The 22845-nt window shown below is 45.2% G+C and overlaps 1 protein-coding gene across 1 annotated transcript in view; it reads right to left on the bottom strand.

Annotated features, from left to right (window-relative positions):
* Positions 1–11887: 11887 nt before the first annotated feature.
* USP10 (ubiquitin specific peptidase 10) overlaps positions 11888–22845 on the bottom strand; it is a 59633-nt gene continuing 48675 nt past the window's right edge. Inside the window, exons 12-15 of the mRNA XM_015562932.1 lie at positions 20033–20198; positions 16647–16791; positions 14872–14937; positions 11888–12914 (exon numbers count right to left, since the gene is read on the bottom strand). Coding sequence (XP_015418418.1) covers positions 12727–12914; positions 14872–14937; positions 16647–16791; positions 20033–20198 — 565 coding nt within the window. The 3' untranslated portion in view covers positions 11888–12726. The remainder of the gene's footprint in view (positions 12915–14871; positions 14938–16646; positions 16792–20032; positions 20199–22845) is intronic.

Consider the following 22845-nt stretch of genomic DNA (forward strand, 5'->3'; position numbering starts at 1 on the left):
AGGAATGCAAGGTTGCTGGAGTAGTAAAGAAATCAATCAACGCCACCCACCATATTAACAGACTGAAGAAAACAAACAAACACATGATCATATTAATTGGTACAGAAAAACATGTGACAAAAGTCAACATCCATTCATGATAAAAAAAAAAAAAAAAAAAAAAAAAAACTGCGAGTAGAAGCACCCCAGCCAGGTGGATCAGTTGGTTGGAGCATCTCCCATACACCAAAAGGTTGTGGGTTTGATCCCTGATTGGAGTGTGTGCAGGAGGCAACTGATCCATGCTTCCCTCTCACATCAATGTTTCTCTCTCTCAAATCAATAAAAACAGTGAAGAGAAAAAACAGTGAGATAAAAAAAAAAAAGAATAGAAGGGAAATTCCTTAATCTGCTGAAGGATATCTATAAAAATTCCACAGCTAGCATTCTACTCAATGGTGCGAGACCAAATGTCTCCCCTTAGGATCAGACACAAGGCAAGTATATACATTCTTACCATTCCAATAACACACTTTATTGAAAGCCAGTGAAACGTTACAAGAAAAGGAATTTAAAGGCCTTAGCACTGAAAAGGAAGAAACAGTACTATCCTTCTTTGCATATATCATTGTCTATGTAGAAAAGCTTAAGGGGCCTATAAAAGGAGCTTATAGAAATAATGAATTTAGCAAGGTCTCAGGATGCAAGGTCAGCATGCAAAAATCAATCATCTGTCTTTACACGGGCAATAAACAACTGATAACTGAAAATTTAAAAATAACACTGGTTACAATAGCTCCCCCGAAATGAAATACTACAGGAATAAATCTAACAGAATGTGCGCATGATCTGTGTGTTTTATTCTGCATGTTCGGTAACTAAGCACTCGCCACAGCATTGCTGTACCTGGGCCCTGCTCTCTCCCACTGACCGTGAGCTCCACTGGACTTGTCAAAATTCTCACCTCCTCTCGTTTTTTATCTCCCTGCAACTACAAGAAAAACCTGGCCCCGAGTCAATGCTCAAGAACGGTCTAACAAATGAATAAATGCACTTGAAATGGACCCAAGATCTGATTCTGGTAAAGATTAATAGCAGACTTGGGGCAAGTATTTCTGCGAGGCGGGGCGAGGGAGACAAGGCTGTTGTGTGATGGTGGAGACAGACTGGCCAGAGCAGCGTAACGGGTGATAAATCCCCAGCACACAGAGGTCTCCTTCGCTATTTACAGCAGTAAGAGCAGGCTGAGAAGGTCCGATAGACATGCTTATTAAGTATCAATTAGGATTCAGGCTGGAACCACTCAGGGTTTGGAAAAATGTTTTCAGATTATTTTCCAAGTGTTTGATGAAACCCCAAAGACATTTTTCCCAGGCATACTTTCCCAGAAGTTGGAAACCGTACATATTTAAAAGAGAATTTAATCCTTAGGTTTAGGATCTGAGTGATGAGCTCATTGCGATGGAATGGCGCACGATGCCACGGCGGCCTGCGCTCTCTGTATTTTAAAAGTGGAATTAGATACTTGCATTTCGGGTGCATGCAACTGAATCTCACATTCTCAAACCAGTACTTGAATTCCAAGAGGGAGCAGACCTGGCAGACGTGTCCCTCAGTTATTGGAACCAAGATAAGCCCTTCCTTGACTTGCAACAGGACCAAACTGCGGGCCCTGGAGACCCCAGGACTCTTGGTGGAGGTGGGAGGGGCTCCAGCAGCTCCTGGGCTGGCAATACCAAGCAGGGGAGACTAAAGGGAGAAAATATTTCTAAATGTAGATGATTAAAAAAAAAAGCCCACTGTAGAAAAATTGGAATATACAAATGGGAAGATTGGAAAGAGAGAGAAAAAACAAGCTACAGAGACAACCCCTGGTGATGCTTCAGCTGAGGGTATCTGCTCTCAGGTTCTTCTGTCCTGGGCTTTGGGAACTGGCTTCAGGGTGGCAAATGTGTGACTGACATGAAGGGGGAGCTGTGAAATGAATCGGCAGTTGGCCCCTCAGGTAAAGCTTCAGGCCCTGGGTAGCCCTCCTGTTGGGCAGCAGGTGGGGAGTAGCAAGCCAGAGGGCGGGACTTGGAGACCAGGATCAGGATTCCTGCCAGATGCACCTGTCACTCACACATACTTCCTCCAGAAAATGTGGGCGCCAATTTCTGCACATCTCACAGAGGTTGTTAAAGTGGGGACAAGTTAGGGGAGAGAGGGTGTTAGATAAAACGTGGTGACTGCAAACGACTAGCTAAGCTTCCGTTTCCTGATCTATAAATGGGACCAACCCTGTCCTACTCCTAAGATTCTGGCGAGGATTAGGAAGATATTGTTGTGCAAAGACTCAATGTTACCTGCCTGGCAGTTAGTAAATGGTAATCATCGTTCCAAACTATGAAAGGTGGGGCTGTGAGATTAATCAGCTGTTGAGATTTATCATTTTGAAAATAATTAGTGGATACACTGCTATTAACACTGGCAAACTCTGGATATATCTCTGTGAACTTGAATCCCCTTTTTGTGAATTTCAATACCAAGTGACTTGGAGGACATCAAAAGGACTGCATTCATCCTGACCAGGCCCCGTGGCTGGCATCCCCTCCCTGGCTGGTGGGAGTGGAAACTGGTACAGCTACTTTGGAAAACTGTGACAGAGTCTACTGATGTGCACCCAAGAGACACAAGGGCACACGTGCACCGAAGACAAGCAGGAGAACCTTCATAGCTTCACTCATCGCAGCCCCAACTGGAAACAACAGGGTCCGTCAACAATAGGATGCACCCATACACTGCAGTCTATGAATATAACGGAGTGCTGCCCGGCAACGAAAAAGAACAAACGACTGGGACAAATCGCCGCGTGGGTGGGCTTCAGAGAAATAATTCTGCATGAAAGATACGAAGAGTGCATACTGGATGGTGCCATTACACGAAGTTCCAAACAGTCAAAACGATCTATGGCAGCGGTTCTCAACCAGCCGTGATTTTCTCTCCCAGGAGATACCGGGCAATGCATGGAGTCATTTTTGGTTGTCACACCTGGGCAGGGAATGATACCAGCGCCCAGTGGGTCGAGGTCAGGGATGCTGCTAACATCCTACGATTCAGGGAACAGCCCCCACACATGGGATTATTGGCCCCAGATGTCTACAGTGCGGAGGGTGAGAAGCTGATGTATAATAGATGCCAAGTACCGGTCGCCCTTAGGGATGGGGGTGGTGACAAGGAGGGAACTCGAGGGCCCCGGGTGCTGGAAATGCTTTATACATCTACATGGATAGATATGCAAAACCCATGGAGCTAATATGTACGATTCGTGCACTTCCCCGTATGTAAGTCATACCTACACCCCTGGACCCAAACCCAGCCGGCGCTCCAGCACAGTCATGACTCCTGGGTGTTTTACATCATCGTCCTCGCCGCGGCTCCCACTTAAGTAGGACGAGACATTTTAGTCAATGTATCACTTTTACTCAAGGGAAATTAAAGGGTTTGGTTTTCGGGTATTCCGAGTCAAATATGAACCATATGAACGTGCAGACTCATGGTAGCCACTTCGTTTTTTTCACAGTATTTTCCAAACCATGGCCGACGCAGCGAAAGCGAGAGCACACAGCATCTGGAGATCACAGCCCCGCCCACCCCAGGTTTTATTGCTCTGGCACCTCATCTCGAGAGCTCATCATTTCCACGAAAAGGGGGCAGGACCTGGCCCACTCCTTCTTGCTCAATCAACCGCAAACTTGTTGTGGGGGGGGGGGGCGTTCCAAGACCAGTCGGTCACCTGCTCAGTGGGCCAGGAGGTCAGCTGGCTGGTGCTCAAGTTCTGAGCCACAACTTAATTCCATCCAGGACTGCGTCGAAGTGACGCCAGACCCTGCCACGATACCTTGCTGTGGCTCTGGCTCCAGGAAGGGTGAGCTCTTAGGCTTTGAGCCAAGCCATGAAGAACTGTCCGCCTATTTATTCTATTTTTTACAGTGAATCTTATTTTCCCTTCGAGTCGAATTATATACTGTCGCCATTAGGACTAGCGGGACCGAAACACTGAAATAGATTTGGTTTCAGAAGTCCGCGTGCATGTGGGTTCGCAGTGCAAGCGTCAAGCACTGGGGACTTACCCGAGAAGTCAGGCGCCCCGCAGCCTGTGAGCGTGACGCAGGCCGAGCAGACAGACCACTCCAAATTCCCAAAACGAATTTCTAAAACACAAACCATACAGAAGTAACAGACCTTCAGAACTGCAGGGTCAACGCTGTTTCAGGAGAGAGAACTCCCGGAGAGATTAGGGCAGCGGTTCTCAACCTGTGGGTCGCGACCCCTTTGGCAGTCGAACGACCCTTTCACAGGAGTCACCTAAGACCTGTGACTCATCAGATATTTACATTACGATTCGTAACTGTAGCAACATTACAGTTATGAAGTAGCAACGAAAATAATGTTATGGTTGGGTCACAACATGAGGAACTGTATTTAAAGGGCCAGAAGGTTGAGAACCACCGAATTAGGGGTTAGTGTTAGCCATGTTGTTCAGTGGCTGGTGGTGACCAAGGCCAGCCTGGTGCTCCGAGGCCCCGTCACGGTTTGTGCTGTGTCCCTGGGAGGGCCCGGCTAGACCACAGCGCTCCCCTGGGCCCGTCCTGCCCTTCCTCCTCCATCTCCTTTCCTCCCCACAGCCTCACCCCTCCCGTGCTCTTAACTGGCTGTTAGGGAACTGAAGCATCATGTCATTTGCTGTATTTATTGAATTAAGTGCGAGCGTTCTTCTCAGTTGTATTGCGAGTGAGTTGAAGTTTTATCTTTCTGTTTCTTTGAAAACAAATCTTAGGCTGCTCCAGATCTTGGGTTGGATGCAACCTCGGGCTGGGCCTGTCTTGGACGGGTTTGTTTGTCCTGCGCCCGGGTGGCTTTCAGTTTTTAATAGAAGTCCCATTATAGCTGTGAAGAGCCATCACAGGAAAACACAGGCGTGTGGCGCAGCCGCCCCGGGTTGTGCAGCTGAATCAAAGGAAGACAGTGGGAGGAGTGGACTTTCCTCTGGGCAGTCAGGACCGCTCCCTGTGGCAGTCCTGCCGGGTCACCCACCACCCAGACACACCTGTTTTTTTAGTGGAAATTCAGCCAGTAGCAAGCATCTCTCTACTCTGGTGGCCCTGGCCAGGCAAGAGACAAAGCCCAGCTGTCTGAATGGAACAGAAACATCCAGGACTACCAAGATAACAGGAAGTCAAATGAGGGGACGGGCAAGCAAGGTCAAAGGTCAAGGCACGAAAAAAATTCAAAAGGTGAGTTGCCAGAAACAAGGCCCCAGCCCCAGGCTAGGGGATAACCCAAAGGATCCATCAGTTTCCAGGGCTCACCGGGCCCCAGCACTGTGCTGCTGACAGATCACCCCCATTCTCCAGCCTAATCCTATTCGATCTGGTGGGGCAGTGCCACCTCCACCCTTTTATGGACTCTGGGCCACCTCCCCAAGGTCACGTGGCTGATCACTGCAGAGGAGTTTGGAATACAGGCTGTGTGGCTTCTGCACCCAGTTCTTCATCATTTCATTACATTGTTGTTTTTGTTCAGTGCTACAAGCATTGGGAGCTCACCCAGATTTCCCCCTTCGGTTTCTCTGCAATACCCACCAGCCCGTCTGCCATTCCGGTTTCCTCCCCAAGTACTAGGAGCTGAAAGGGACAAGCAGGCAGGCACCACAGGGATACAGGCTGAGCACCTCACACAGCAGGGTCAGGGCTCAGAGCAGACTGAAGCCGGCACCATTCCCAGCTGCACACAGAACCAAGTACCTACGGCGCTGCGAGGGCCAAGTGTCTATAAGGAGCTCAGAAGTGGGCCTGGTCTGTAGGAAGCCCTGTTTTTTCATTTTAAACATTTTTAATTGGTTTTTTAGAGGGAGGGAGAGAGAGAAAAACATCAATGGGATAGAAACATTGGTTGCTTCCTACACACACCACAACTGGGACTCAAACCTGCAACCTGGGTATGTGCTCTGATCGGGAATCAAACCTACAACCTTTTGGTGCACGAGATGACACCCAACCAACTGAGCCACACCAGCCAGGGCTGTAGGAAGCCCTAGGTCAGTGATGGCGAACCTATGACACGCATGTCAGAGGTGACGCGCGAACTCATTTTTTTGGTTGATTTTTCTTCATTAAATGACATTTAAATATATAAAATAAATATCAAAAAATATAAGTCTTTGTTTTACTATGGTTGCAAATATCAAAAATTTCTATATGTGACACGGCACCAGAGTTAAGTTAGGGTTTTTCAAAATGCTGACACGCCGAGCTCAAAAGGTTCGCCATCACTGCCCTAGGTCTTAGCCACTGTGAACATCTTTAAAAGAATACAGACGGAGCCCTACGGCAAAGCAGAAACTATGTCCCAGAGAGGGGATAGGAGGTGGGGAAGCCAGAGAAGCTGAGGGCAGCGGCAAGCAGGCGCACCCCAAGGGTGGCCACAGAAGACCGACTGCTGTGAGTCGCTGGTGCCAACACCCATGGACATGCTCCAGGTCCCGAGCCCGGGGTAGAGGACTCCATTGGAGCCTGCGCTTCTCTCGCTGGGAGGGAGGGCCCCGCAGTGCAAGGAGCACTTGAAACCACAGGACACAGGGGATGTCTTCCTAGAAAGTCAGTGTTACTCAGGGCAAAGTTAATGAACACCTTTCCAAAAACAGAATAAGGTTCATGTCACTGCATCACCCCCAGGAGGACCCAAGCGAGGATATTCGCTGGAATGGGGGAGGCACAGGAGCACCACTTCAGGCTGCCTGCGATAAAAAAGGGCAGGACGCAAATCTAGCCCTAAGGTCGCAGAAGCTGCCTGAGCAGCAATAAATAAGTGGTTGCCTGAGCAAAGGAGACAGACTTATCAACAGCACCAAGAGTCCAGAGCCGGCCCTGCTGACAGAATGGAAAAGGAACGAGGGTGAAGAACCAATCCTCACATCAGAAAGTAAGTCCACATCTTATAAGAGACTTCCAATCATTTTTTCAAAGCAGAGCAATGCTTTTTTCTTAAGTCACATGGAGTCCTAGCCAGTTTGGCTCAGTGGATAGAGCATCAGCCTGCAGACCAAAGGGTCCCGGGTTTGATTCTGGTCAGGGGCAAGTACCTCAGTTGCAGGCTCCTCCCTGGCCTGGTTCCTGGTTGGGGCTCGAGCAGGAGGCAACCAATCAATGAATGTGTTTCTCTCTGTCTTTACTGCTCTCTTCCACTCTCTCTAAAAAAAAAAAAAAAAAAAAAAAAAAAAAAAAAAAAAAAAATCGATGGAAAAAATACCCACATGAGGATTAAAAAAAAAGAAATGTTCATTTTAAATCACATAGAGCAGTGGTTCTCAACCTGTGGGTCGCGACCCCTTTGGCGGTTGAACGACCCTTTCACGGGGGTCACCTAAGACCATCCTGCATATCAGATATTTACATTATGATTCATAACAGTAGCATCATTACAGTTATGAAGTAGCAACGAAAATAATTTTATGGTTGGGCACAACATGAGGAACTGTATTTAAAGGGCCAGAAGGTTGAGAACCACTAACAGAGAGAATCCCAAAATACTCAAAAAGCATGTGAAGAGATTTGCTTTCTTTGAGGGACAGATGGGAAACCCAAGGTCAGGATCACCAGACCCAAACCGGTAATCTCAGGACCACCAACACTTTGAAAGCCATGCAGATGGCCCACAACAGAAAACAGAAAACACACTCCGGATGGGATTAGATGTAAAAAAAAAAAAAGAAAAAAAAAATCACACACACACAAAACAACAAAAAACTTCTATTAAAAAGCACACAAATCAGAAACTTAGGGGTGAGTCTTATCCGGCTCCCAAATGCACAAAGCCTGCCCAGGGACTCTCCTGATGCACAGACATGCCTTCCGTAGGTTCATCTGGTAGAATACGACGCTGCCTCAACATTTCACTTGTTAGAAAACAAACGATACTTTCCCAATGAATGAGAAGTAAGACTTCAGTGGGAGTCTATTATAAAATGGAGCTTACAAGAAAATGAAAATATTTTAGACGACATCAGTGTGAAATCCGAGTCAAAACCAAAATAATTCCCTCGAACCACAGCAGCCAGGATTGCGTTGTTTCCTTTAATCAAATATGGTGACTTAAAAGCTTACTTCCCGTGTCTCAGAGGAAAGACCACTTGACCAAAGGCTGAGCAAATTTGTAATTAGTCAATTATACCTAATTACCGTCAGTGAGGGTACAGCGGGAGACATGACCAAATGTGTGAAGCGAAATGGAAGTACTAGTGAGAAGTAAACTCACAATTAAATCCCATGAAGGGAACACACACTTGCTAACTAAAACAATATACCCTTTCATGTAAAGGGTGGGGAGGGAAGGAAAGAGAAAGACCGGAAAAGGGGACCAAGCATTTGTTCACTGGTTCATGTGTTCATTCCTGAAAAGAACAAACATTATCACAAGGTGCAGCTAAGGGCTAGGAAGTGAATTTCATTTTCAAGCAAATAAATTTTCCTCCAAAAGAGAGAAATAAGATGGGGATGGTCAGACCAGAAGATGAGTAACAACACTTAAAAAAATAATCCTAGGAAGCAAGAGGAAGTGTTTGCTGAGGAAAAAGCATGCCCGCTTGACCATCTGCGGTGATTGAACTTAAAGGAAAAACACAACGTTGCATGTGGAGCTGGCTGTTAATGTGTGGCCTTGCCAGGCAGGAACTATTTTTAAACCATTCAGATTTTGTCTAATGTTTTCTAAGTCCACTGCCCCGCAGGAAATTGGTGTAATGGACACACTTGCCCTCACTAGGTCGTTTTTTTTGTTGCGCTGGAGAAGTGTTAGAAAAGCCTTGGGTCTTCGTCTCCCCTGAGGGAGGTGGCCAGACCACACAACCAATGATGACTGATTCCTGCAAGTTAGCGGGGAGCTGTACAAGATCAAACGCACCGATTTAATCGGTCAATTCAAAGCAACTGACTTACATGGCAATCTGTTTTCTAACCAGTTGGCCTGGTCAAGTACAAGCAGCCAGTGAGAGCCTAGGAAATTTCCACTAAAAGACATAAATGGTGCAAGTGCTGATTACAAAGTTCCTGCTCATGTCACCCACACATTAGATCATGATGAGGTGACTACACTGAAAACAAAAGCACAACGCTGCTCTGAGCCCCTCGGGCCGCTGAACTACGGTTATTCAAATAGGACAGTGAAATCACTGCCATATCCCCCCATTGGTTTTTAGACAGAATGAAGGGACAGAAGGAGGGGAAGAGGGAAACATTGATGTGAGAGACATCGGGGGGTTGTCTCTGTATGTGCTTTGACCAGTGCCAGGGATCGAGCCTGCATCCCAGGTACATACCCTTGACCAGGAATCAAACCTGTGACCCTTTGGTTCGAGGGCTGACACTCTAACCACTGACTGAGCCACACGGGCCGGGGCATGACTGCCATTTTTAATTCTGAGTGGAGCCCAGAGTAGCTCACACATTTTCCTGGTGATTGGGCAAACAATAGTTTAAGGACTATCAATAAGGACATATCAAATGCATTTTCCTGGTGATTGGGCAAACAATACACCAACCAGTTAAACCTCATTGCATTCCTCCCTGTAAGAGAACTTCCAAGTCTTGTAATAAATGATATATTAAAGAAAAATCTCTCTATAATATACTTCTGACGATAACTCAGCATTCACATTAGTTTAAGGACTATCAATAAGGACATATCAAATGCTAATGAAGTAACTCAATTTACACCCACACACCAAGGTTAATGGGCAACGTTCTACATGTAAATGACCTAAAGTCAGAGAAACTCTATGAGACTTGCAAAAACCCTATACATTGCAGCACAAAATACTAAACATTGAGTTCAAAGTCTTGAGAACCGGTAACATGGACAAGCCCACCATTCTCTAGGGACCCTAGGGAAGTGCTGGATTTACTAGCATGGTCTGATTCTCTATCCGCGAGCCGATCATTCACTCCAGGGACCAGATGCAGATAATTCTTACTCCCAGGCCAGCATCTCCTTGCTATGTATTCTATCCCTTCCTGAGTTATGTGCTTCTGTCTGCAGCTGGGTGTGCTGATCCAGCTTAAGCAAAACTGGGAGGCTACATCTGTCTAAATACATGGGAGCTGTTAGGTGGTATGCAGGCTCTCCTTCAAACAAAGCTAGCTTTCACCTCTCAAACCCAGCATCCTCACCTGCAGGTAACAGTGGAGCCCTTTGCCGGATACCACGCGGCTGAATTTAAAAGCCCGGGCATACCAGTGGGGACAGCACCTCAAGAGTGGATCAGCCCTAGCTGTTTTGGCTCAGTGGATAGAACATCAGCCTGCGGACTGGAAAAGTCCCAGGATCGATTCCAGTCAAAGGCAAATGACCAGGTTGTGGGCTCAATTCCACCATGGGGGACATGCAGGAGGAGGCCGATCAATGATTCTCTCTTATCATTGATGTTTCTATCTCTCTCTCCCTCCCTCTCCCTTCCTCTCTGAAATCAATAAAAATATACTAAAAAATAAAGAAAGGAGTTTGTGGATTCAGTTGGAACTCTGAAAGCAGATATTAAAAATGTCCACAATAAAATTGGAGTTTAAAAAAAAAAAGTGGATCAGTATCACTGCACAGCACATGTTGACCAACACCGAATATCCCACTGGACTTAGTTCATCTTGGCCACTTTTGAGAGACTTGAGACCTTTCAAAGGAAGTTTCTCAATACCTCAGTCATTTCCAACATATTTTGGGCTTGACACAATATACATCTTAGCAATTTAAAAAATTATGTAGAAAGCCCTATTTGAGGGGAAACTTCTCATCTAAACACACAGGTTGTGTTTTTTAGACTTGGAAGCAGGTTGTGTAGCAATAACAGCCTTCTTTGGCCTCTTGTTCGATTCCTGTGACAGGCCTTCGGGCCAGAGGGCCCTGTTCTTGAGAGGGCGTCAGTCTCATAACTTTACATCTGAGGAGCCACGTTATCCTGCTGGGAGAGGATGGCCAGCACCATCGGTGGAAGCCGAGTGCCTGCTCAGGACAGATCAGAGTTCCCAACAGCAGAGACAGAATGACAGCATGACATCCTGGCTCACAGCATGACAACCCTGAACTCAACGAAGTGCTTCAGAAATGGGTTTCATTTTATCTTCAGCTGGGTTATTGCTGGTGTGGGTTGCTTCCCCCAAAGTTAATTGGGCTCCAAACACTTGCACGTTATTTCATTGAGAGGCTAATTGTTACAGGACTTGTAAGTTGGCCGAGTGAATCGGAGTAGGGTCACAACAGGGTGAGTAGGCCGCGTGGCCAGTGATAGGACCGCAAGCTCTCAACGTGGGAGGTGCACAGGCTACGACTGGGAACACCAGGTGGCAGGAGGAAGAGCTTGGGAAGCAGGCTCAAACCATGTAGAACTGCTTGTCTGGCGATCCAAGGACATTTCTATGACTTGTTAGCATGGAGCGAAAGCGCGGCACTAGCGGCACAAGAGCCGCGGGGGTGGCCTGAGTGTGGCCATCCCTCCTCTCCACCTCTTCGGTCTAGGAAGGCTTCCTTTCCACGATGAGAGGGTGGCATCCGGTGTTAAGATGCCCCAGTGGCATACAAAAGATGCTAGGCCCATCAAAACCCACCACTTTGGTGACACTGATAATGCAGGGGACAGGGTGGGGTCGGGTGGGGGGGGGGGGGGGGGGGGTTAGACAGGGCACAGAAACAACTGAGGGAGACTTCACCTCCCCTTTTCTATTCAAAGATCCAATCCCATTTACCCATCCAGTTCTCACTTGGGAAACACTAACCAAGCATAGACTGTCTTGGCGCGGCTCTCCCACACACGTCAGCTGATCCAAGAGCCTGCGTCCCCGTCACTGGAAAAGGCACTCAGTCAAAGAAACACCAAGCACAGTGTTAGACCAACTTAGTGATTTTTATTAATGGGCGACAACTTGATATCCTAGGCATCACTAAACTGTGTACAACTGGAGACGCGGCATTAGAGAAGAGCAGGCAGCAAAAGTAAACAGAGTGGACTTGAGATCAATCTTCATTATTTTGCCCATATTTCATTATGTGTACACAGAAGCATGAATGCAATTTGAAATCTTTTCATGGCAATAAGGTTACCATCACCCATCTATGTGACTAAGACCTTAACTCCAAATATTTGATCTGTAATGTGTAAGTAAGCAGTTTCTCGTCACACAATTATTAAAATGTGTTGTTTTTTCCTAGTAAAAACCAGCAACTCATTTTTTTGTGTTTATTTTTTTTGAAGAACTATTTCTTCTCCAATAACCGGCTCATTTTTATCATTTATCAAAAACTAAAGGGTGAGGGAAGAAAGTGTGATGGATTAAAAAATTCATTTTTTAAGGAAAGATAAAAGTCATTTTCACAAATTTACAAGTGTCGTTGCTGGTGCAGAACTCATCCTACTAAGCAATCAGACTGGAAATCAAATGCAAGTTCCCCTCCAACTCAGGAATCAGCATCATTTCAAAATTACGGATTTTTGTGTATTTTCTCAAATCAAGCGACAGTCTGTTTCAACCAAGTGATTTGATTTGGAAGTTAGAAAACACCATAAACTATGTTGTGCACAAACCCAAGGCATCTCCTTTTCATTCTAGCCCATTTCTGCAAAAGGGAGGAAGAGTTTCTCTCTAAAGAGCCACTAAAGAGAGGAAAGAAGTCAGTGAGAGTTGGTTCTACAAGCAGGTGTCGGCACACACAGCGCACAGGCGGCTACAGCAGGTCCACTCGGCGATAATAGAGGAGGTAGGCTGTGCGGTCTGCAGCGGGCTTCACCACCTGGTATTGGTTAATCACCTTGACCATCTGGTCATCGATGCGCAGCCAGCCATTCAGACCAATCTGGAAGACGTCCGTAGTGTAGTGACCACCCGTCGCACTGCTGCCGTGATGGTAGACCACTGGAAGAGAGGGCCCGGTGGGGGACCCAGTGAGACAAGCACTGCACACCAACAGCATAAACACACCCACCAAAAATCAGACTACCTCCAAAAATCTGTCTTGTGAGACACTTACCAAAATAGGCGGGAGAGAGAGAACTTAATGACACAAGGCAGTTTATTCAAACACAAAGACCTTAAACAATTTACAATAAAAAGATATACACGTACATCTTAACATCTTTTAAATGTTCAATACGTCACAAACAATAAAACAAATCCTGATAAAATAGGGTTGTTCCATTTGTCAGCCCTTTAGGCAAAGGTTATCGGCCAGCTGAATATTTGTTTGTTTATTTATTTTTAATATATTTTATTGATTTTTTACAGAGAAGAAGGGAAAGGGATAAAGAGTTAGAAACATCGATGAGAGAGAAACATCGATCAGCTGCCTCCTGCACACCCCCTACTAGGGATGTGCCTGCAACCAAGGTACATGCCCTTGACCAGAAACGAACCTGGGACCCTTGAGTCTGCAGGCCGACAGTCTATCCACTGAGCCAAACCGGTTAGGGCATCGGCCAGCTGAATAATTAATACTTTAGAGAGAACGCTGGAAATTAGAACATGAAAGACACCCCCCAGAGCCACAGTATAAAGTAATCAACATCGGAAAACACGCCGAGACCTACAAAAAGCTCATGCCCTTGATCTAGCCAAGACCACTTTGAGACTGTTCTAAAAGAGAGTATCTGAATCTTAGACACAGACTTTATAACAATGGAAAAATGGAAAGACCTAAATACCCATTAGAAGGAATTAGTGAATTATATTACAACTAGAGGCCCGGTGCACGAAATTCATGAGCTGGGGCAGGGGGTAGTCCTCAGCCTGGCCTGCACCCTCTCACAGTCTGGGAGCCCTCAGGGGATGTCTGATTACTGTGGAGGTGGCAGAGGCTCCTGACACCACCCGCAGCCGTGAGCCCAGCTTCTGCTGAGCAGTGCTCCTCCTATGGGAGAGCACTTACCAAGGGGCAGCTCCTGCGTTGAGCATCTGCCCCCTAGTGGTCAGTGCACATCATAGTGACCAGTTGTTCTGCCGTTCAGTCAATTTGCATATTAGCCTTTTATTATATAGGATGAGCGGAATTTCCATGGAACTGATTGTGATACAGGAATATGCTATATTACATGAAAAAATGAGAATCCTAAGTTTTCTATGAAATATCTTCCATGAGGAGTCACAGCACCCACCTCACCGAAGGCAATACAAAAGGATGACAAAGAAGCTAGAAAATGCTAATAAAGACAGCCAGAAAAGCAAACACAACTGTTGCAAATAACTACCAAAGAGATATAAAGCTTCCAAGGCACAAGAGACTTAGGCTATAGAAGAGAAAGAATGGAAAAAAAGCCTAGAAGACAAGCTGGAACCACAGGGCGCTCCAGGCTCCTGGTTCTGGGACAAGGCTGCCCAGCACCCCCCTTACCCACGCCAGAGGGGGATTCCTGTGCCTGACTGAGAAGCACGTGAGCTCAGGCCACCTTCTCATGCACACCTGACAGTGCCATACGAAGAGTTTGGGACTCCTAACCCAGCTGGGTGACTCCGTGTCACAGCCACTCGAAGCACCATGTACCACAGGTACCACACGGCAGCAGGAAAAGGTCACATTCTCAAAGTGCCAGGCTGGCGGCCTAAACCTACTCCTCTGTCTCAGAGACAGAAACAATCATGTCAAACAAGGTCTTATGTTGGGCTCAGTTTAGAGCCAAGAGGGTATTTTGTCAAATTCCAAGCACCAAATTTCAGGTAAAATACACATTTTCAAATGATTTCCTGACTTAAAAATTCCATAGCAATACCAATAGTGAAATCTATTCTTTATGTTAAGTGGCATTATGGCAAAATTGTGCTTGAGTAGAAACCCTTTTATCATTGCTTTAATAGGGAATTAGTGTACAAATTTACTTACCTGCAAATAGTCTATAGGTTCTGTGGCATTTAAAATTCTTATTTTTAACTCCTGGAGAAAGCAGCTCTGAAAAACAAAATATCAACAGCTCCGATCTATAAGAGCACTTACAGAGTCTCAGAGTAACAGAAGCAAAGACTAACAAGTCTCCACTCACAGAACTACCTGGTGGACCAGGGAAACAAAACTCCATCCTTTATTTGCATAAAAAGTGGCCCACGAAGAAATTAGCTGTGCAGTGTAGTAAAAGACATAATCAGCAACCAACCCATCAAAGAAATATGAGCAATATGCTAAAACTATTAAGCTCATGCTAGGAACCCCTTAAAAGCAGATGTTCTAAAAAGTGAGGGGGGGTGGGTTGCCCACTTAAAGGCAAAAACAAAACAAAACCAAAACAGTCCTGGAAAACCCAGGCAGCAAAATATTTCACATGGGAGTCAGGCCACAAAACTTCAATTACACAACAGTATATGGCTTCTCCACAGAGGTTCCAACTACCAGCTGGTGCAGGCCAGGTCTCTTGCCTTAAAACACCCAGTTCCCCTTTACAGAAGGGCCACTCAGATGCTGGGAAGAGTTCACCTGGAGATTACTGGCTCCTTCTCTATTTCTCAACTCTGTCAGTTCTTTCTAGAAAGCATCTGAGGCGGCAGCTGATATAAAAATACATGTAACAAGAAACGCCATGCAAATAAAATCTGTAGGAAACCACACAAGTCAGTCCATCTAGGTGGTTAATTTGGGGGTGAGGGAAAGTGCAAGAGTGGGTCAGAGGACGCCTGTTGGACTGTTGGCTGTTTCCTGAAAGCCATGCAGATTGAGACGATGACCCAGTATGTGATTCTCAGCTGGAGTTTCTTCCCTGTTCTGGTCCTCAGATGGGATCAGAAAAACATGCTGCCTAGGAATGAAGCAGCTCACTATGAGAGGAGGGGAGGACCATAAACTGGCACAGGAGTCCAAATTTTCAGCCACAGGAAGAAATGGAACATCCCTGGGGTAGTAGAAGCCGATCATAAGCATAAGGCTGCCACCCACCAGTTCCTGAGTCATCTGGCCCAAAATAGAGGGCAAGTGGGTGCCGTGCCGTGGGGAGGGAGGGGACGGAGGAAAGGTGACAGGGACCCGGGGCTCTACCCGACCCAGAGATGCCATCTCCGTCCTCTTTCCTGTTTTTCAGACACTCTGATTATTTTGAGAATCACCTCTAACTTGTGTTGCTCCTGATCAAGCTTCATTATCAGAAAACATTTTTCACCAATTCTGAAGCTTTCAAGGAAAGCTGCTTCAAGCTGTACTGGTAGCAAGACAACCTGAACTTGGTGCTTTTGCCAAGAATGTGCCACTGCTGCTAAGCCCAGGTTACCTGATGGAGACTCGTGGCAACACACAAACCTAAAAGGTATGTTAATGCAACCGGGTCAGAGAAACCCCCAGAATAGGGACCATTCCCAATTCACTAAAAAAAGCCCATTTAGCCAGGCTGATGCACACAGTTGTTAATACACAGTGTAAGAAAAATTGTTTTGTACCATTAATCTATAAATTGATACTCATTTTGATGGATAAAACCTATTTTTCTAATCTAGTAAAATATTTTATTTTTGCCTTTATTTTTAAAAAGCCATTTTAATGAGAATTTGAAAAAAGGTCTATTAAAAGTCAAGAAATTCCTTCACCTTGACCTTCTTCAGAAATGCTCATGTGTCAAATGCCCACTGGTGTCCAAGAGTACTGTCACCATAAACACTGTTGCCTTACATATTTCTCACCTTTACTAATTTCCAAGTCCACAGGATATTCAATATTTTTTATGAGCTTCTGACATCCGCCAGTCTTCTCGTAAACAAATCGTTTCAGGTGCAGCACGAGGACAGGAGGAAGCTTTTCCAGGGTCACCCTCCGGCTAATCTCCACCTGGGACACAAAGCACACAGGTCCAGCGGCCACCTGACTCCAGGCAGCAGAGGCCACGCCCCTTCACTCAAAGACCTCCTAGGGCCGACTCCTTACAGTACATGGCAAAGCTTCTGGACATTTCCGGGGTTGTGAGATATTTTCAAAACCTTAGAAATCTACTGGTGTCCTTCTTAGAAAAATGCATAAATCTTTGTAAACACCACTGCAGAGGATCCCTTGGGTGCCTGAGCCCATCTGTGAACTCACGTTAACAATCTTTGCTCTGAGGCACTAATGACAAATTGGCATAACCATAAAAAAGCTAACTTAGTGGTACCTTGAATTATACTTTTATTAGCTTGTTTTTTAATAACTCTCATAGTGTTGATAAAACTGAGGCTGATGTGTTACTTGAATTAGATGCTTTAACCCTAAAACTACTTATTCTAACCCTTTCATAGCTTCTAATAAATGCTTTTTATCAAATGCAACTTCACAAACAATACTTCACTCCTTTATTGTTCTCTATACTTATAAACTCTTTAAGAACAGATAACATGCCCAACCGTGTCTTTGTATTGTAGTGTTTCTGTATGTAACAGAATCTGTGACTGAATGAAAAGCGTGACCACAGCTCAACAGTTGAAACTAGGAATGATGGCTCCGGATTCCTCACCTGAGAACTGGGAGAGCTGGACTGAAGTATCTCTGGGATGCTCCTCAGTGTGGTGACCTGTCATTTTTACCTTAACCTTTTGTGCACCATAAGCGTCTATAGATGCAATTAAATTCAAAATATTGTGGCATGCCCTAGCTGGTTTTGCTCAGTGGGTAGAGCGTTGGCCTGTGGACTGAAGGGTCCCAGGTTCGATTTCGATCAAGGGCACATGCCCCAATTGTGGGGCTCGATCCCCAGTAGAGGGCGTGCAGGAGGCAGCCAATCGATGATTCTCTCTCATCACTGATGTTTCTATCTTCCTCTCCCTTCCTCTCTGAAATCAATTAAAAAAATTTTTTTTTATTTTTTTTAAATCGTGGCATGTGGGGATGGTTTCCATTTGGACACATGGCAGTTAACTGGTTAAACCTCAAGCAGTTCACTAGGTGGTTCATCTGAAATTCTTAAATGTGTTTTTGGGTTTCCAGACAAATGGAAGCATACTTTCTTGTCACTCAACAAAAGCAGACCCTAATCACATTTTCCCATGGACCATCATCCTGCATCTCCATCCTCCCTCCCCCCCCACCCACAGACATTTGATCTAAAAGTATAATAAAATTAAACCTGGGCTTCGCCGGAATGGCTCAGTTGGTTGAGTGTCATCCCATGGACCAAAAAGTCACCAGTTCAATTCATGGTCAGGGCACATGCCCAGGTTGCGGGTTCAATCCCCAGGGGCAGCATACAGGAGGCAGCCTACTGATGCCATCGATGTTTCTCTTCCTCTCCCTCTCCCTTCCTCTCTCTCTCTCTTTCAAATCAATAAAAACATTATTTTTTAAAAAACCAACTTGATATTTTTAAAAGTTTAAAAAACCACATTCCAGAAATTGTGTTATTTGCTCTTTACAGATATCACAAGTTGTCCAAAATGTTCCTTCCTCAAATATCTGCTTTTCTGAGTGTTCTCATATCTGATAACCACACACCATCATGACCATGGAGCTAGAACAGCTAGAATTGTTCTTTTTAACCTTCAAGGCTCTGCCAAAACATCACTTCTTTCTTGAATCCTTCCTCTCAGCCTGCTACCCAGAACAAATCATCGTTCCTTAACACTCTCTGACAATCGGCCAATAACCACCTCTATCTCAATTCATACCTCCCATTCCACCTCCTCCCCAAACTCCAAGTTTAACTGCAGCAGAAACAACAGAGGGAACAATAGATATATCACAAAGGGCTTTCCCGATAGCCCAGGGATAGCCTCCGTAGCAGGACGAGTAGGCAGACCTGCACAGCTGGCTCCAAGAAGAGCACAGGAAGAGTGACCCAGTGGCCAGGACAGTGCGTCCACCTCTGGAGTCACAGCTGCCAGAGAACAAGCTGTGGACAGTCCCCACAACCAAGTTCACATCCCTGCCACACAAAGCAACCTCCCTGAAACAAGTACCCCCTAGCTTTCTCTTCTATTAAGTCCCGCCACTAGAATCTGCTTAGCTTATTCACAAAGCCAACTGCCAAGATTCTGACACTGGCTTCCACCACTTTTAATTTTAAACAAAACTGCCCAGGAGAAGGAATCAGAAAATATAGTAGAGGATTAGGCATAGTTTCTGCAAATCCCCCAAGAGCTGGCTTCACCAATCAATGCAGGAGACCCCAGATGCACTGAAGTCCCCAGAGAAACACATCCTACTTCTGTTCTTCACTCAGGTCACGAGTCGCAAGGCAAGGGTATGTCCACCTTGGCTATGCAAGGATCTGACACGTTTTCTACACTGGGACGTCATTCTTCACCTTGCAGTCACTACACATTATTATTTCAATCAAGCTTCACAGGAATACTACAAACTGTTCAAAACAGCACTGCCCACCACTAGCCTGCACTCATTTCCCAACACATGTGTATGAATTCACTGCCACAATTTAGGACAATAATGGAGAAGACATTCTCAACTGAAGAGCTGGAAACAGGCATAAACTGGCACATCTGGATAGCCAGGAACTAGGAAGCTCTCAAAGAGCAGATTCTATCCATCTCTTCAGATCGAGCTGACAGGTGCACCACACTAAGCCACAATCTGTGTCTCCACTCCTGAAGGCTGAAAGGCTTTTATCTTCTCCAGATCAAATCAAAGGGCAACAGGCACTAGAACAATGACTTCCTCTACTTCAATGTCCTGGAAGATCTACAAATTCAAAACAGATGTGCTATGAATCTCTTTTATGTTCTGACTAATCTCATGAAACTGTGCTCTATGATATCAGGAATGTAAACAAGCCATCAGCCTCTGATAGGGGTAGCAATGACTTTGTGGTACCATGATTAGATAGCCAGAAAATTAAACACAACTCAGGATAAATAATCTGCAAGACCGTTACCTTGTGCTACATGACTCAGAGCTAAAGGAGATTGTTAGGATCATCTGTTTCAACCATTTCATCTAAAAATGTGAAAAATCTCAGTCCAAAAAAGTTAAGCAACTGATTTAAGAGGCTGAACTCAAATCCACCTGTCCTCATCCCTAATTCTGTGTTCTTTCCACCATACTCGAGTGCCTCGGTAGACAGGTTCAGGATCAACTGTGAATATACCTCTTGTTTGGTTTTTGTGGTATAACCTTGGACAGATTCTCTTGCCACCAAGCTTTCCAATGCATCCTGGACGGTACGGATCTTGTCAGACTGGATATCCAACTGCAGCGTGAAAAATGGCTGCAAGGTGGCAGATTCTTTTGAACTCTGCTGGTAAACCACAGACCTAAGAATTGAAAACAAAAACAAAAAACTTAAGAGACCACTCCTTCCCACTTTCTCTTAAGATTATCCAACAGGAGAAGAGGAATAAACACTGAAAATAAGATTATTCAATATCACCTTCAGAAGACCAGAGAGAACAGAAAAGCCAAAAATATACTGAATTTAAAAATAATTCTGGCCCTAGTCGGTTTGGCTCAGAGAATAGAGCGTCAGCCCATGGTCTAAAAAGTGCCTGGTTCGATTCTGGTCAAGGGCACCTCCTAGGTGCCGCTTGATCCCCAGCCCTGGTCGGGTGTATGCGGGAGGCAACCAATCAATGTGTCACTCTCACATCGATGTTTCTCTCCCCCTCCATTCCACTCTCTCTTAAAATCAATGAAAAAATATCCTGGGGTGAGGATTAACAACAAAAAATAATAATCCTGCTGACTGCCACCTCCTAACTATTTCTAGCAACTAAATCCAGCAGTTGACAATTTCCTATTCAAGGGCTCTGAAGAAAACATATTTCACCTTCAAACTCCTTCACCTCCTCTCCACATTTTATATAATACACTAGTTAATAAATGTGACTATCTAGCATGGCCTCAAAATGCTGACACATTTTATTTTCTCAAAGTATCACAGCCTGCTCTAATAAAAGAGAGGAAACCTCAAGGTAAACAGAATATTTTTAATGGCATTTTCCCCTATAAAAACGACTTACAAAGAAGAGGAGCAGGGTGCGTATAATAAAAAACAAGTTAACATTCCAGGAAACAGGGCTACCTCCCTCAAGAAGAAGGCTGCCAATTCAACCTTGTTTTCTTAGCTGGTTTTTCATTTCATTTTTCTTTTTCTAAGTTTTTCTGAGTAAAAATGGTGTGTTGGGCCCATCTGTCACTTAGCCTCAACAAGGAAACATTCCAAGAGTTCAACAAGGGATTCTATTTCTGCAGCCTGAGTGACCTAGTTTATAGACAGAATAAAATGGGTGTGGCTAGATATTCAGACTTCTTAGAGCAGATGCATGAAGAGTGAGCTGAAAGCTTTTCTGCTTAGGGTTTGATTTTCATACGCTGCTTTCCCAACACAGTCTGAGGAAGCATGTCCACACTCCTTCCCTCCCTTGGTTCCGAAGAGGAGTAGTGGGAAAACCACTAATTAAAGTTAGGGAAGAAATCAAGAAGTGGTCTCTTGGTTCAAAGGGCCTAGAGTTTATCAAAAGCATCCCGGGGGAAAGGGGGGGAGAAAGATTCTTTCTGAGGGAATATATGGAAAACTTTCAACAATAAAGATTTAAAAAACAAACAAAACAAAAAAAGATTCTTCCTGTGGAAACTGAAAAGCCACCAGAACAGGGTGAATTTTAGAAGAAAACCTTTCAATTTGTTTGAATAGAGAATCATACTTAATGATGGCTGCTATGCATCCTAAAAAAAAGTTCCTAAATTATAAGAAGCAATTCCTTTTCTTTCCTTTGCCATTTTTCAAAAAGACATATCAATAACCAAGTTCAACACAAAGAACCCAGAGGCTGAGGCGAGTGACCATGGCAGAGCCATTCAGGCTAAGCCAGACATGCCGCAAAGTGGATTCTGGCTTTTCCCATGATTCATTCTCCGACAAATTTGGGAACCTGGGTATGTTGGCCATCAGTGGCACTGTAATTCTGATATTACTCCTGGGCAAAAATATGATACTCTGTCCACACATCACCCTCTCTCCCATCCCTAAGTGAGTGACCCAAGAATGCTAACATCAGGCTGCTGGTCTAATGGAGAGCCCAGGTCACACTCGGCCTCTTCTCACTGCTGTTCACAGACCTGGACCCCTGCTCTCTTCTCCCAACAAGGCCCAACCCGAGGAGCCGTATCTGGCAAAAACAAGTTACAGCGGCAGTGATCAGAGGTTGGGCATTCCCCAAAGCGCACCTGGCCACAGACTGACACGGGAGAGACTCCAGAACAGAAAGGGGCCCTGGAAGTAATTCACGGCAAAGGACACAGCAGTGACTTGTTCAAGGTCACATGGCACGACTGGCTACTAAATCCAGTCCTCCAGCATCACTGACTAGCTTGTGAGGAGTCAGTGTGCCTTTTCTGAGGTTTTCATTAGCCTGTTGAAAGGTATTCAATCTAAGTTGTTCTAGAGCAGGGAGAGATTGAACTAACCCTTGATGCCAGGAAAGGGTGTTATTTCTTGTGGATACACAGCATTTGGGACAACGAAAGGCTAAGAGTCTCACTAAAACACCACACTGGTAGGCTCCGCTGTGAGGCCTTCGGGGAGGAAATGTGCTATAATGAGGTCCTTTCAGACCGGATGAGTAAATCTCCCTGTACATACGAGTCATATTGAATTCAACATCACATCAGTACTGAGTGGCTGATGTATGTAAATCAAAGCCTTTTAGGGGGATTTGGTGAATGCATGTAAAGCAGCTGGTTTAGGGAACTGGGGCACAGGACGTGCCAGGTATTCCAGGCGAGGTCACATGTCCTCCTTTATGTAGAAGTAGCTCTCCTACACTCCCTTAACTTTTAACTCACTTGGTCCAGTGCCTACAATTCCTCCAATCAGATAAATAATTTCTTCTCTTCCTTTCCAACCTAGCTGTGAACAGCTGGGCTGAGGGAATTTAAATGTTGATGGAGGGGAGTAGGAGG

This window comes from Myotis davidii, unplaced genomic scaffold (assembly GCF_000327345.1).
Source record: "Myotis davidii unplaced genomic scaffold, ASM32734v1 scaffold77, whole genome shotgun sequence".
NCBI lineage: Eukaryota > Metazoa > Chordata > Mammalia > Chiroptera > Vespertilionidae > Myotis > Myotis davidii.